The sequence below is a fragment of the Rousettus aegyptiacus genome, unplaced genomic scaffold (assembly GCF_014176215.1).
Source record: "Rousettus aegyptiacus isolate mRouAeg1 unplaced genomic scaffold, mRouAeg1.p scaffold_m13_p_6, whole genome shotgun sequence".
NCBI classification, from domain to species: domain Eukaryota; kingdom Metazoa; phylum Chordata; class Mammalia; order Chiroptera; family Pteropodidae; genus Rousettus; species Rousettus aegyptiacus.
Genome location: NW_023416309.1, coordinates 72613047 through 72626844, shown reverse-complemented (window position 1 = coordinate 72626844; position 13798 = coordinate 72613047). Strand labels below are relative to the sequence as shown.

General features: G+C 41.1%; 1 protein-coding gene across 6 annotated transcripts in view; it reads right to left on the bottom strand.

Annotated features, from left to right (window-relative positions):
• The window catches only part of MYH10 (myosin heavy chain 10), a 129793-nt gene extending 116602 nt beyond the window's left edge, over window positions 1-13191 (bottom strand). Inside the window, exons 1-2 of one of the 6 annotated variants that reach the window (XM_016154689.2) lie at window positions 12935-13191; window positions 6274-6649 (exon numbers count right to left, since the gene is read on the bottom strand). In XM_016154689.2, the coding sequence (XP_016010175.2) occupies window positions 6274-6649; window positions 12935-12993 (435 nt within the window). In that variant the 5' untranslated portion in view covers window positions 12994-13191. Of the gene's footprint in view, window positions 1-6273; window positions 6650-12494; window positions 12515-12659; window positions 12828-12934 lie in introns of those variants that run through there. The other 5 variants (XM_016154698.2, XM_036223075.1, XM_016154695.2 and 2 more) reach the window with 5 other exon arrangements.
• Between the last annotated feature and the right edge of the window lie 607 nt (window positions 13192-13798).

Genomic DNA, 13798 nt, shown 5'->3' with positions numbered 1-13798 from the left:
TATTCCCCAATTCATTTTATAAAATCAGCATAATCTTGACAGCAAAATATGACAAGGACATTGCAAGGACATTTTTCAGTCTCACTCATGAATATAGATGTAAAAATCCTAAACAAAACATTGGTAAACAGAATCCAGGAATCTAGTATATGGTGAAATGTTGACAGCTTTCTCTCTGAGATCAGGAGTGATACAAAGATGCCTCCAATCACTACTTCTATTCAACAAACATTTACTGAAGGTCCTGGACAGTGCAATAAGCAAGTCAAAGTGTGAATGGAAAAGAGGGGCTATGTAGCCAACCTGACAAGCTCAGAGGGCTACTTGGCAGGGCTGACAAACACAGTGCCCAAATAACCACACACGACAGTCTGATTAAAAATTCTAACTGGCAGGTCATGGTGGGTACTCACTGTTCTAGGCCTATAGATTCCTTTATAAAAGGTTAATCTTTGTTTCAAGGGAGACCTGTCCATTGTTTTTGTGCATTTAAGATAATATATCTTTGAAATGTCAGTAACTATCTTTTCTAGGTCTCTCAGAGGCATAACTACTTTCACAGGGCAACCCCAAAACTTCTCATTTTCTTGTTACTCATACCATTCCTATTTACTGTAAATGTTATTAAATGTTAACTATGCTATACCCACCAATGTAAAACAGGTATGTTTCTCTCCATTTTGTTTTTTATCCAGTTCTTGAGACACTTCCCCTCACCCCATTTTGCTTCCTCCTGTCTCCTTAATCTACCAGCAATGGATTTAATGTAACCACCTCCTTTGATCCTAAATGTATAAAAAGAACTGCAAAATTGCCATTCTCCAGGGCATTTTCTCAAATCTTTGAGATTTTATTTCTGGGCCAGTCCTGTTTTTTTTTGTTGTTGTTGTTTGTTTGTTTTGGCTCAAACTCATAAAAATTTTTAATAGGTTTGGGCTTTCTTTCATTGACAAAAGAAATATATAAGAATTGGAAAGGAAACTGTCATTATTTGTAGATACTGTGTGTGTTCATAGAAAATCCTAAAGAATACTATTATAATCAATAAATAAATTAGTAAGGTCAGTGAATATAAAGTCAACACAAAAATTAACTGTATAAAACATAGCAACTGTTTGTATATAACGATAAAAATTAGAAAGCAGTATGTAGAACACCATTTAAATAGTATCTAAAAGTCAAATACCCAAAAATAATCCAACAAAAGTACATGACCTCTACACAAAGGAAACCATAAAACACTGAGAAATATTAAGAACTAAATAAATGAGCATACCCATGAACTACAAGATCAAATATTATAAAGGTCTCATTTCTCTCCCAAATTGATCTATAGAATCAACAAAATCTCAATTACATTTCCAATACGTTTTTGGTGTGTGTGTGTGTGTGTGTGTGTGTGTGTGTGTGTGTGTGTGTGTGTGTGTAAAGCTGTCATAATTAATTGTCATAATGTCTACTGGTCCAAAGACAGGCATAATGGACCCATGAAAAAGACTAGGGAGTCAACATATTTATGAACACCTGGTTTATAACAAAGGTGGCAGGCACTTCAGAACAGTGTAGATATAGGGCTGTTTTGGTAAATAGTACTGGGTCAGTTGCAGCGCCATTTGGAAAAAAATTAATCTTGGTCCTACCTTACACTGTAGACAAAATTTAATTTCAAATAGAACTGGAGGCTGATCCTTAGAAATATATCATCACATTCTCTTCTCCTCTGGCTACCGAGTTTGGCCAATGGGAGACATTAGCATGAGATTGAGGATGGGAAAATAGTCAGGATAATCATTCCCTGTTATCCTCCCTGCCAGTGGTCATGAGTTGTGGCCAGCGCTCTTTAGAGGCTTCAATTCCTATCAGGAAGCCCTTTCTACACAGGTACCCTCTCCCAGTTGAGGTAACAGTTTTCTCCTATTGTTCCTTTAAAGATCAAGTTGTATCAAGGTCTCTCAGCTATCACTAGTGCTAGATATTGGACTTGCATTTGTTTTCTAAACTCTACCCACATGTTCATAAATCGTTCCCTTATTAAACTCTCAAAATACCTCGTACGAGAGCCTTCTGTTTCCTGCTGGACTCTGACTAAATCAGGCATTATCTAAAAAAGTCGAAGATATGAGCTAAAGATATCCATATTCTCTCACCCAGGAATTCCACTCTTAGTTATATACCTTACAGAAAGGCATGATTATGTGCACTAGGTACATGTCCAGTGCTGTTCACTGAAGCCATGTTCATAATCTTCCAATTTCCAAACTGGAAAAAAAACAAATGTCCAAAAATATTTGAATAAAAAAAAATTGGGTCAAAAATCTTATAATGGAATACTACATTCAAACAAAAATGAACAAAATATTCGAACTTTTTTATTTCCGAGCCCTTTTACATGCTTAGAAAAAGATTCCAAAGACCTTTTTGTTTTATATATTTATATATAAAATATATAGATATAAAACCAAGTTTTTAAAATGTATATTTATTCATTTTAAATAACAATGAATACATTAATATAAGTAACATTTCTTATAAAAATAACTGTTTTCTAAAAAAAAGTGAGAAGAGTGGCATTGTTTTTTATTATTGCAAATCTTTTATTATGTGGCTCAATAGAAAACAGCACATTTTTCATATCTGTTTCTACAATTTGTTGTGATATTTTGTTTTAGTTTAAGCACATAAAGAAAATAAACCTTGCACAGATATACAGTTATATGAAAGGGAAAAGTAGTTTAACAGTCTTTTCAAGTAAATGTGGGTGTTCTTCTTTTATACTACATCAAAACTCAACAAGTGATAATTTCTTAAAGATCAGATGCAATGTAGCTTCTGAAACCCTATCAAATAACTTTCCATACTCTGTTCACCAAAATGCACTGTCATATCTTGCATGTTGAATAAAATCTTTTATCCGTGCATGATTTTGTAACATCTACACACATTTGAAAAACATTGGTTCACTAAATTATGTAAGTCTTCCAAAGGATGACATTTCACAATATGACATAATAAAATCACATACATCTATCTCATCAGAAAAGTTTTTAAGTATTGACAAGCCATCAAGTTCACAGTAGTTGATACAAGTTTCTTCAAATTCTAATTTTTGTGTGAAAACTAAAATTTTGTCATTGGCAACAAATACAATTGGTTGTCTTCTTTGAAGTGACAGATTCACTTTATTTTCAAGAAAATGCCTGCCAAATACTGTAGTGGGAGTAATCACAGTTTATAAGTCATTCTATAAAATATAAATTGTATTCTATTTAAAAAGTAGCAAATTTAGTTTGCAACTCAAATAACTACATGTTTTTCCTCAGAGAAACCACCATAGTTCAAAAGGCAGCAGAAGTGCTTAATACATACTTACCATTTCATCGATGGAACATTAAAAAGACATGTACTCAAGAAGTGAGAGTTAATAAAATCTATAAATTCTCCTGCTTTATCAAAGGCAACCTTGAGTGAAACTGGATTAAAACGACCACTAGTACAGTACAGACTCACTGCCTTTATTCATGATAACCTGTCAGTTATCCCCACCACTGCCTTTTCACTGTTGACATCAGTACCAGTGTCAACAGTGAAAGGGGCAAATATCTTAGCCTAATCATAAAAATAGTTCTGACCTTGTGGATCCCCCAAATGGTCTTGAGAAAAATCCTAGGGGTCCACAGACCACACTCTGAATTGTACCAACACAAAGCAATATGGATGAATCTTAAATATGCGATACTGAACAAAAAAAAAATACTGAGCAAAAAAAAAAAATTTTTTTCAAATAACAAAAATTAATTTAAAAACTAACATTTAAAAGTTTTAAAAGTATACTTTTAAATGGTTCATTGGTTAAAGAAGAAATCATAATAGAAATTAGAAAATATTTGGAGCTGAAAACAAATTCATCAAAATGTGTGAGGTGAGCCAGAATAGTACTAGAGGAGACATTCACAGCTTTTAAATGGTTTTATTATGAAAAAGTGAATACTGGATGAGATGATTAGAAGTTAGATGTTGGAGAGATTAAATAAAAGAAAATATAAGGGAATAACTAAATTTGTGAATAACCCAATTTCTTTAAATGAACATACACTATATCTTATCTATAGAAATGTGTCCAAAACGTCTTACCCAAGTGGTTAGAGTATGGATCTCATGGCACCTAAATTGATCGGTTTCAACTGACTGGTTAATTCCAAAGCCCAATACACATTTATCACAATGCTAGCCAATCGTAGCTATCCATAGATCCATTTTTTAATAGGATTTCTTGAGAGTCAAGTGCTCCATCTTGAATCTTAGATAGATATACTTTCTCTACCCCACTAATTGCAGACATGATCCTCCCAAATCCTCACCTCTGCTGTGACCTGAATACTTTGATAAAAACTCAGCTTCTCTTTCTGTAAAGACCAACAGGCGCATGCTTTAAAACTCAGAAATTCACTCAGGTTTTACCTGAATTAAGTTGGAAAAACTCAAATAAACTCAATAAAAGATACTTGTAAAACTGTAGAAGTATCATGAAGAATGGCTATAAACTCTTTTCTTTTACCTCTTCTATTTTACCCACAATTTCCTTTTCCTTTCTATTCTCTTCTCTCTCTTGGTTACAGAAAACTACAGGGTTCAGTGTGGGGAATCAAGGTGACAACTGGATCCTTTCCACATTCCAGTTCTCCACAACTTTTTGGCTGTCAGCACATTTCCAGCCTTTCACAAGTCACTGCACCAGGCATCATCCAAAATTGATCTGCCCATAATTTCTTATTTTTCCATTTTTTTCACTCCTTCACTCCCATTATCTTTGCTCCAGACTCCTTCAACTTGTTTGACAAGGCAGAGAAGAGAAAGGAACTACACTAGCAATGGAGACACAACAGTGAACAGATTCTCCTGCCTTCACACACCTGGGGCAAGGCTGCAAATCCAGCAAAATCACACAGCCAGACAAACACGTGGGCACTGTCCACATTGTTATTCAGTCTCAATTGGAGTCTCAATGCTACACTCCAATCATTTTCTTATCTTTGGTGTCTCCTCTTTTCCAACCATTTCTCATTCTTCTCAAGCTACCTTCCCAACCTTGGTGCCTCTTACTCTCTTAATTTACATCCTACCTCATAGAGAAAAAAATGAGAGATGATCAGGCTTAATTAAAACTACTCTGGTAGAAGGTCATGAATGAACTATTCATTTCTCAGATTTTCCCATGGCTCACTCCCTTCTATCAGTCAGATTCCAGCTCCAATGCTGTTTTCTCAAAGAGCTCTTCACTGACCCACTGTGGAAAGTCATACTCCTATCTACTCTATCCCCTAGTTCTGTTTCATTTCCATATAGGATGTATCACAATGGCAGGGACCTGTCCTGTCCACCACACTCTCCCCAGCAGGTGCTCAGTAAACAGTCACTAAATAAACTCATTCCTATGTGAAAACTAGTTCTGATTTGCTGAAGTTTTGAATTATGCATGAGTTTCAGTATCACACCCCTAGCTAAAATTTTTCCAAATTCAGACCATTACAATGTCAACTTTTCTCTCTACTTTTCATTCTAACTCTGAATTTTATTTAGACTGCCTTCTTTAAATCATTGCCACCTGCATCTACCATCCCTTCAAACCTGTTGTTATTTTAGATTTTTTTCAGTAACCAGCTTGCATTTTTCCTACCTTATCCTTTATTGTTTTCAATAACTTCTATGTGGTCAGCGACATTGTCAAGTTACTGCAATACACATGTGTGTCAATTGCTAACCACAGCACAACCCCAGCCTCAAACTTACCTTGAAGTGCTTCCTCTTAAAAACCTCAGTTCCCGTCTTTCCCACTTCTCTGCACCCAATGACCTTATTCTTGCTCTTCGCTGAAACTTCTAACACTGCAGCTCCCCCACTTTACACTCCTGGATATACACTGGATTTCCTACAATTTGCTGTCTGTTTTTCTACTATTAATGCAACTCTTAGTCCTATATTAAACTCTCTGAACTTTCTGCCACAAGCTGTCCCCTACCTTATGTTCCAGAGCACCACTACAAGCCTTCAAATACTATTTTAGCATGTTTAATTTCAAACTGGATAACTTAAAATTATATGTTAATACTTAAAGCAAAGCAAGACTTGGGGTTACGTAAGAGACTATCTTTAATAGAAATAGTAATGGTAAACAGAGTACGGGTATTCCACAGTCTCATTTGATTATGACAGTATGTATAATTTACATTAATTCCCAGTCACCACTTCATACGATTATTTAGCGGGAATACTTACATAGATAAGTCCTGAATAGTAACGATCCTTCAGATTATGTAAAACAGAAGCTTCGTTTAAACACGTCAATTCTGCCATATCCTCCACCTTAGAAAACTTAGGTGGGTTCATCTTCTGAATATCATCTTTGTTGACCATTGCTTTCTTTCCGTTCTCTGCCAACTCCACCATAACTTCATCTCCCCGTTCTTCTTTGATACTAGCTGCCTCAAAACCATGGCGTTCTGATGGAATCCACACTAGCTTTTTAGCCGTCCAATCAGCCTGAGTGGCAGGGTTGTAGATGACAGCCCTGTCCACAAAGAGATACCTCTCTGGATCTTCAAGTCCACTTCTCTGTGCCATTTTAGACAGAAGGATCCAAGAGCAATTGCCTCTATAAAAGGAGGAGGACAAAGTTAGATATTTAAAAATATACAATGATTCACAAATTTTGCTCTTCTAAGAAACTTAAAACAAAACCTTTGGTAAACAGAAAGCATAAACTTTGAGTTAAGAAACTGGGGTATTCCTCTTCACAGGCATATTAACTGAGTACCCAAGGTAAATTTCAGAGGTGGCCACAAATTATGACTCTGGTTGTCTGAAGACCACTCAAAGCATGCCCTCAGTTACTGAGGACTAATAAACACACAGAAGGAAAAAACAAAGTTCCAGTTTGACTTTTTTCCTCTTCATCTCCTCTTTCACCCTTACCACAAATTAAGCAGATAATTAAGAAAGGAAAAGAGAATGAAGAAAAAGAGAACAAAGATTCATAATAAAAGGCCTATGCAGTGGTACCAGAATTAGAGTGACCACCAGGATATAGATACAGAATACATGACTGCCAGAAGAGTAAAGCTTCAGATCTAAAACGACCTCCCATTCTACCCTCAGACAATAGACTCAAAGTTCTTCCTTACAAATATGCCAAGTCAGTCCCACAGCTTCTCTATGGCCCATGTGGTCTTAGTGTGATCAAATGAGGCCACAGAGGACAAGAGTAACTTGGCTTCACACAACAGCCTTTCAAGTATGTGATGGTAACTATTCAGGTCTCCACCCCACTCCTGCAGCTGCTCCTACTCCCTCTGTCTCTTCTTCAGCATTCCATCATTCATCAAGACTCATTCCACTATCCTGAGCTCTTGCTTCTAAACAGACTCCACGTGCTTATGCCCCTTTAGAGTGTGGGGCCCAGAAGTAAACATAATATTCCATAGGGTCTGACCAGTGCATAAGAAAAAGGAACTGTTAACAACCCGGAGAAAGCTCTTTTCTGTGACTTTTACCTAATAAACCAATTAGGTCTTGTATCTCATTAGCACCATTAACTGTTCTGTCAGCCAAGGCTCCATACAAGCTGTTCTAAGCTAACTCTTCTCCTATACTTGTGCAATTGGCTTTTTGGATCAAATGACAAGATTTTACATTCATCACTCACCTTTCTGACGTGACTGACAATATCTTTCTGGGATCCAAAACCATCATTAAACACTTGTTAATACTCCAAACTCCCAGTTATCGCAAATTTCATGAGCCTGGTTTCCAAGACTTAATCCAAACCAATGCAAGAAGCTAAATGAATACTTACCCTTGCTCTATCAAATCCTCCCAACTTCTTCCTCCCCACAAACTGATGAGAATTCTTTGTAGCCAAGATAGAAGGCTGCAAAGTTAACTATAAATTAGTCCAAAGTTGTTAAAAGGTTCTTAACCTTGAATCCATAAATTCAAGCTCCATGAAATCACTGAAGTGGTACAAAAATATTGCACACGTACTGTACATGTATATGTGTGTGTATGCATGTGTGTGCTCTTCTAAGAACACTCACAACTTTCTTCAGATTCTTAAAGGGATCAATCTGTGTCCTAAAAGATTAATCATTTATAGTAGGTGCAGATACTAGCCCTTCCACCCCCACTAGGAATTTACTAGAATAAAACAGCTAAGATTCTTCAGAAATTATTTGTTACAATGTAACATATTACAAACACCCATGCTCTAGAGCTTGGTTCTCAAACTTTGGCATGTGCATCAGCAGCACCTAGAGGATTTATTAATATACAGATTGCCTGGCCCCATCCCCGGAGTTTCTGGAGTTTCTGATTTAGTTAAATCTGGGGTGGAGCCTGAAAATTTGCATTTCTAACAAGTTCTCCAATGATGCTGATGCTGCTGGTCCTGGGATCATGCTTTGAGAACCATCACTCCTTAAGTCTCTGGCTGCCATGGTGAGCCACTGTTACTAATAGGTATTTGATGTAGGAAAAAAGTTGATTAATGTTCTAGACTAATTCATAACCTGATTTAAAGAATATGCTAATAGTTTAAAGATTGTGGTCTTGGGTAAAACAAAAAAATCACAAAACAAAATAGAAAAAAAAAAAACCCAACACATAACATTAAGACTTCTACAAATAAAACTGCTAATATGTTTTATAAATAAATTTACATTTGCCTTCTTACAGAAAATATTCGTGGACACAAGTACACTCTGAATGGTTTCAAACCCCCATTACCTCTAGAGACTGCTCTAATAAGATTTTTAACAAGTTTTGTGTTCCAATTTATACACTATACACTAAGAAGGCATGACTTTGAATTGGGACTTATCCTAGATGAATCTGGAGACAATCGGATACTCTGCCTTTAGGAGGAATAGAGTCTATTAAAAGAGAAAAGTCCAACTATAACAAATTATTATAACAAGTTATTCTTATTATTTCTGTTGGGTATAAACTATATATCCCATACAACACTTAGGAAACTGTCTTGCTGCCAGGAGGCACATACAGATTTCTTTAATTTTACATTGGGCATGCTTAAATTTAGCGGGTGACTATAAATTAAAATATCTTAGGTCATTTCTAGAGCAGGTCTTTTATTAAGTAAATTAAGTATTTGAAAATTATTCTATCAAATCAGTAAGTACATTGGTAAATTTATCAGTACTTTTTCTAAGTGGGGAAATGCTTATAATTTAAGAAAGAAAGAAAAAAAAAAACCTGATCTCAAAGTATAATTATAAAATGCTCCTGATTTTGTGGGGAAATAACATATACACTTTAAATAAAAAAGGAACAAATATTCAAGTATTCATTGGGTCTTCACTGGGTGGTGGGATTACAAATTACTTTTCCAGAATTTTCTACAAATAACTGAACACTGTGAGGACAGTTTCCTGTTCCTTGCTATATGGTAAGCACTTAGCCTAGTCCCTGGTCTAAGGAGATCTATACCTATTGATTAAATGGTACATGAGTGGTCCCTACCCTCATAGTGAGCTTCAACATCTCTACAACCAAAAACCTATCATTCCTTCAAATACTGACCCAAATGCTACCCTTTCAGAAGTTCTTTTCAGATCAATCTGGCAATTTAATCCTCATTCTTCTAACATTTTGTGCTGCTCTTCTGGCATTCTTCTTGCCCTCCCTTGCATTGTCCCTGAGGGCTTAGCAGGTAGTAAGTACTCAAATTGTTGTTTAATTGATAGTGTTCATGAGGCCAATGAAGATTTTTTTTGTCTATTTTAACTCTTCACTTGTGATTACCAAATATGTTCTATTTTTTTTCATTCCACTGTATATTTGGGACCCAATCTTAATAATACTGGTATTTAACAGTGAACCACTCCCAAATGCTTTGCCTTGCAGAAAGGATAATACCACAATTTTTAAAATAGCAGATACTGTTGTTATATATAACTCATTATGGCCAGACACTACTCTAAGCAGTTTACATCTATCAACTCTTAATCCTCACAATAGTCCTATGAAATGGACTTCATATTACAGATGAGGAACAGAAAGCCAATAAGCAGCCCAAGGTAACAAAGCTAACAAATAGGAGAGCTGAGATTAAACTCAGAGTTCAGCTCATGAGTTCAAACCTTTTACAACAATGGAAGGTAAGAGGGAGGAAATTTTGAAGGGCATGTTGTACACTATATACTGCCTCTCCACTAAATAAAAACCCTACCAATATGTCTTCAAGAGTATACTCAGCCAATGAATACACTCGCAAAATCTGGGAAATGCTTAATATTTTACAGAAAAACTAGCTACACTTAAGAAAAAAAGGAATAAATGGGTTGCAGGAGACATAAAGATAACCCAAAGATCCTTAGTATCATTTGAAATAACTGCATAATTATAGTTAAATCTTTTTATCTGTGTATAAATTGGCTTCCTACAGTCAAAAGCCCCATCCCCTTCACTGGCTTTGTATGCCCACACCTCTGGGCTCCCTCCCAACAGGCCATTTTTGACTTTCAATGAAATGTCACCCAGCAAATTTCTCAACTGCCTCCCAGCACCTACTATAGGGTAGGGACACAGGAAAACGTTTCATTTTTATGAATGTTTTACATATAAAAAGCCAAACAAAAATGATGCATAAATTGTCCATGATAGAGCATCCACCTAACATAGATAAACCAAAACAGAATTGTCCTAATTTTGTGTAATGCTACCATTGAGGTCACTTACATTAGAGATGTGCAAGTCTGTTAATTTATCAAAACATTGTTACATATTTCTGAAAAGTAGATCCGACATCAGGAATTTTAATTCTTCCTATATGATCAGAAAGTACATAAACTGCAGTCGCACATAGTCTTTCATCATACAACATGCCCTTCAAAATTTCCTCCATCTCACCTTCCATCCAGTCTGTCTTCATTGTAAGAATTTCCCTAAGGAGCCCAAATAAAATGTCAGGCTCTCGGGTCACATCCCTTTGCTGCAAAAGCTCATGCTATACCGCACCATTACACCATATGCTTTCTCTAGATAAGGACAGGGAAGAACTGAATTTAAGATGCAGAAGTAAGGAGATGCATAAAATGGCCACTTTTCCAGGATCCGAGACAGACAGGGCATACTTAAACATCAAAAGCATGGGACTAAAAGGCAGACTGATGAAGGAAATAAAACAATAAATAGATTAAAGTTTTCCAGAGTGAGATAATATCAAGGATAATTAAGTCAGACTCAAAGAATCCTCAGTTTCAATGTTAAAAAACAAAATCTTAGCAAAGCCAAAGTATTATATTTAGTATTATATTATTCAGCGAAAACAGCAGTCTTTGTTTCATTTGCAGTCTGGATCTACTCCGCCTGCTTTCCCCTACCCCACCCCACCCCACCCCCTTCCATCAACCGCAGTGATCTTGAAGGGAGCTGCAGAGGCCCTAAGAAACAGAGATAACGGTCATGGGCAGAGGCCACGTTACCCAAACCTCACCAGCTGAGCTCAGACCCACTGAGTTGCCAACCTCTTTCCTAAGGCCCTAGTTTCCAGGCAGGCCAAGCTGGGGGCCTCCCTGGTTCCTGGGCCGCATCCGCCCACTGCAGGCCCACAAAGACCCCGCACACACCAGGACTCTGCGGCTGCAACTTTCCTCAGACCCCATTCCAGTCCAGTTTTATGGCATCGGGTGTGACCCTAGATGCAGAAGGCCAGGAAGACTGCGGCGAGGCATTCCCAGATCACTTACACAATAAAGGGATCCCGAGGCGAGGGCTGACCCTCCCCCCGGCCGCCCTGCTGCAGCGCGCCCCCGCCACATTTCCCGCCTCGCCCCTCTACACCGCCCGGGCCTTGCCGGGCGTTCATCCCCGGCCCCCGCGGTCCACAGAGCGCGTTAAAAGACGCACCCTCTCACTCTCCTCTCCGGACACCAGCAGAGCCCGACCTGACCCACGCTGGCCGCCGGCTCCTCAGACCCTCTCTCGCCGCGCGCTTTCCCGGCGTTGCTAAGCCCCTGTCCTCCGATCCCTCCAGCCCACAGGTCCCGACGCGCCGCCGTCCTTCTAGCCCTCGGTGAACCCCTTACCGCACCCGGGGTGCCAGAACCGGCCTAACTCACCCAGGAACCCACCAGGGGCCCTTCCTGTCCAGCGCCCACCCCCAACCGGGATGGCGCTTTCCAGCTCGCCCAGGACTCCCTCCCCTCCGGGGGGACAGCCACGGACTCGCAGGACACCCCGCAACTCCGCGCCCCACGGATCCCACACACCGAGTACAAGCTTTCCATATCCCAACCCCAAGATCTCCATCCCCGGCCCCCCGGGGGTTGTCCTCCGTATACCCAGGCCCCGATTCCTGCAGGGGTCTCTCTCTCAAAGACTTCATCTCTCGCCCCTCCAGGGGTCTCTTCACCTCCTGAGGTCCCATTACCTCAATCCCCAGATCCTTCCTCACACGAATCTAAGACCGCTGCAACACAAACCTTCGACCCAGAGCCCCCTCTGGCTTCCTCCCGCTCCTGCTTCGGCTCCATTCCTGCCCTCCAGTGCCGCCGGGTCCGCGCCCCTACCCAGGATCCTTCCCCCCACCCTCACCCCAAAACCGTCCGTCAGCTCCGGGCCGCCGCACTCGGACCGTACAGACGCACCTCTCACCTTCAGCCGAAGATGGTGGCGCCGGCGCACGTCCCCAGCCGCGACCACAGATCCGGTGCCTCAGTCCTTAAACCCACCGCTGCCTCCGCCGGGCTCCTTTAGCACTGCTGCTCGGCGCTGCTCCACCCACCCCCACCCTCATTGGGCCAGCTCGACGCCCGTCACCGCCGCCCCCAGACCCACTGGTCCGTTTGCGCGCCCATCTCCAAGGGAAGACGTTAGCAACCCGAACGAAGCTACCTTCCCGAGGTCCGCTCCCTCCACCCACCTGAAATGATGTTCATTGGCTCCCGCTCCCAGTCCTAGCCGCCGGGACCCCAATCTCATAGGCTGCTCCGCACGCCAGTCATAGATTCCAGGAGGTGCGGCCGGGACGGTCACGGGCAATTGGCTGGCTAGGGCGGAGATGGACAGCTGAGGTTGGCTGGGCGTCCCGCGATCCCGCGGGGCAGCGGGTGCAGACCCTGCTGAGGCTGCGGCCGTGCGGCCAGTGGGGCAGGTGTGCCGCGGCGGGAGTCCGGAGTTCCGCCTGAACGCTCCTCTCCCTGACGTCAGGCCGCTGCAGGAGCCCACTGGAGCGCCTTGCTGCCCACTCTGTTTGCTGCAGCTGGCGTGTCCCGCAGCGGGACCGGCTGCCGCCGCGAAGCCGCTGGCCCCCGGCGCTGCCGGCAGGGGCGGGGCGGGAGCGCGGTCCAGAGGCCTTACGTCACCCCCGGGGCTGCTGGGGGTGGGGACCGCGGCTGTGCGGCTCACCTGCAGTGGGGGAGGGGAGCAGGGGGTGCAGCTCTGCCCATGCGCACGGGCTTGGCTGGGGGCCCGGACTGCAGTTAGCTCTCCGGCCACTGCAAACGCCGCGGGACCCTGGGTTCACTCTTCCCAGGGCCATTGAGCCCAGAGCGCTAGATAGCTTCCTCCGTCTCCGCAGTTTTAGCGTTTGCGAAAGGCCACTCTACCCAGCCTTCTGGCAGAGCTGAGATCCCAGGAGAATGAGGAAAGAACCCGCCTTGGAGAGAAGACGTGGGAGAAGGATTTAATTCCTCCCATTCCTTCCTTCCTTCATTCATTCGTTCATCAGATGGCTCTCCCTACGTGAGGAGGGACTAAGAGGAGGTGCTGCTGGGCTGTCATATCC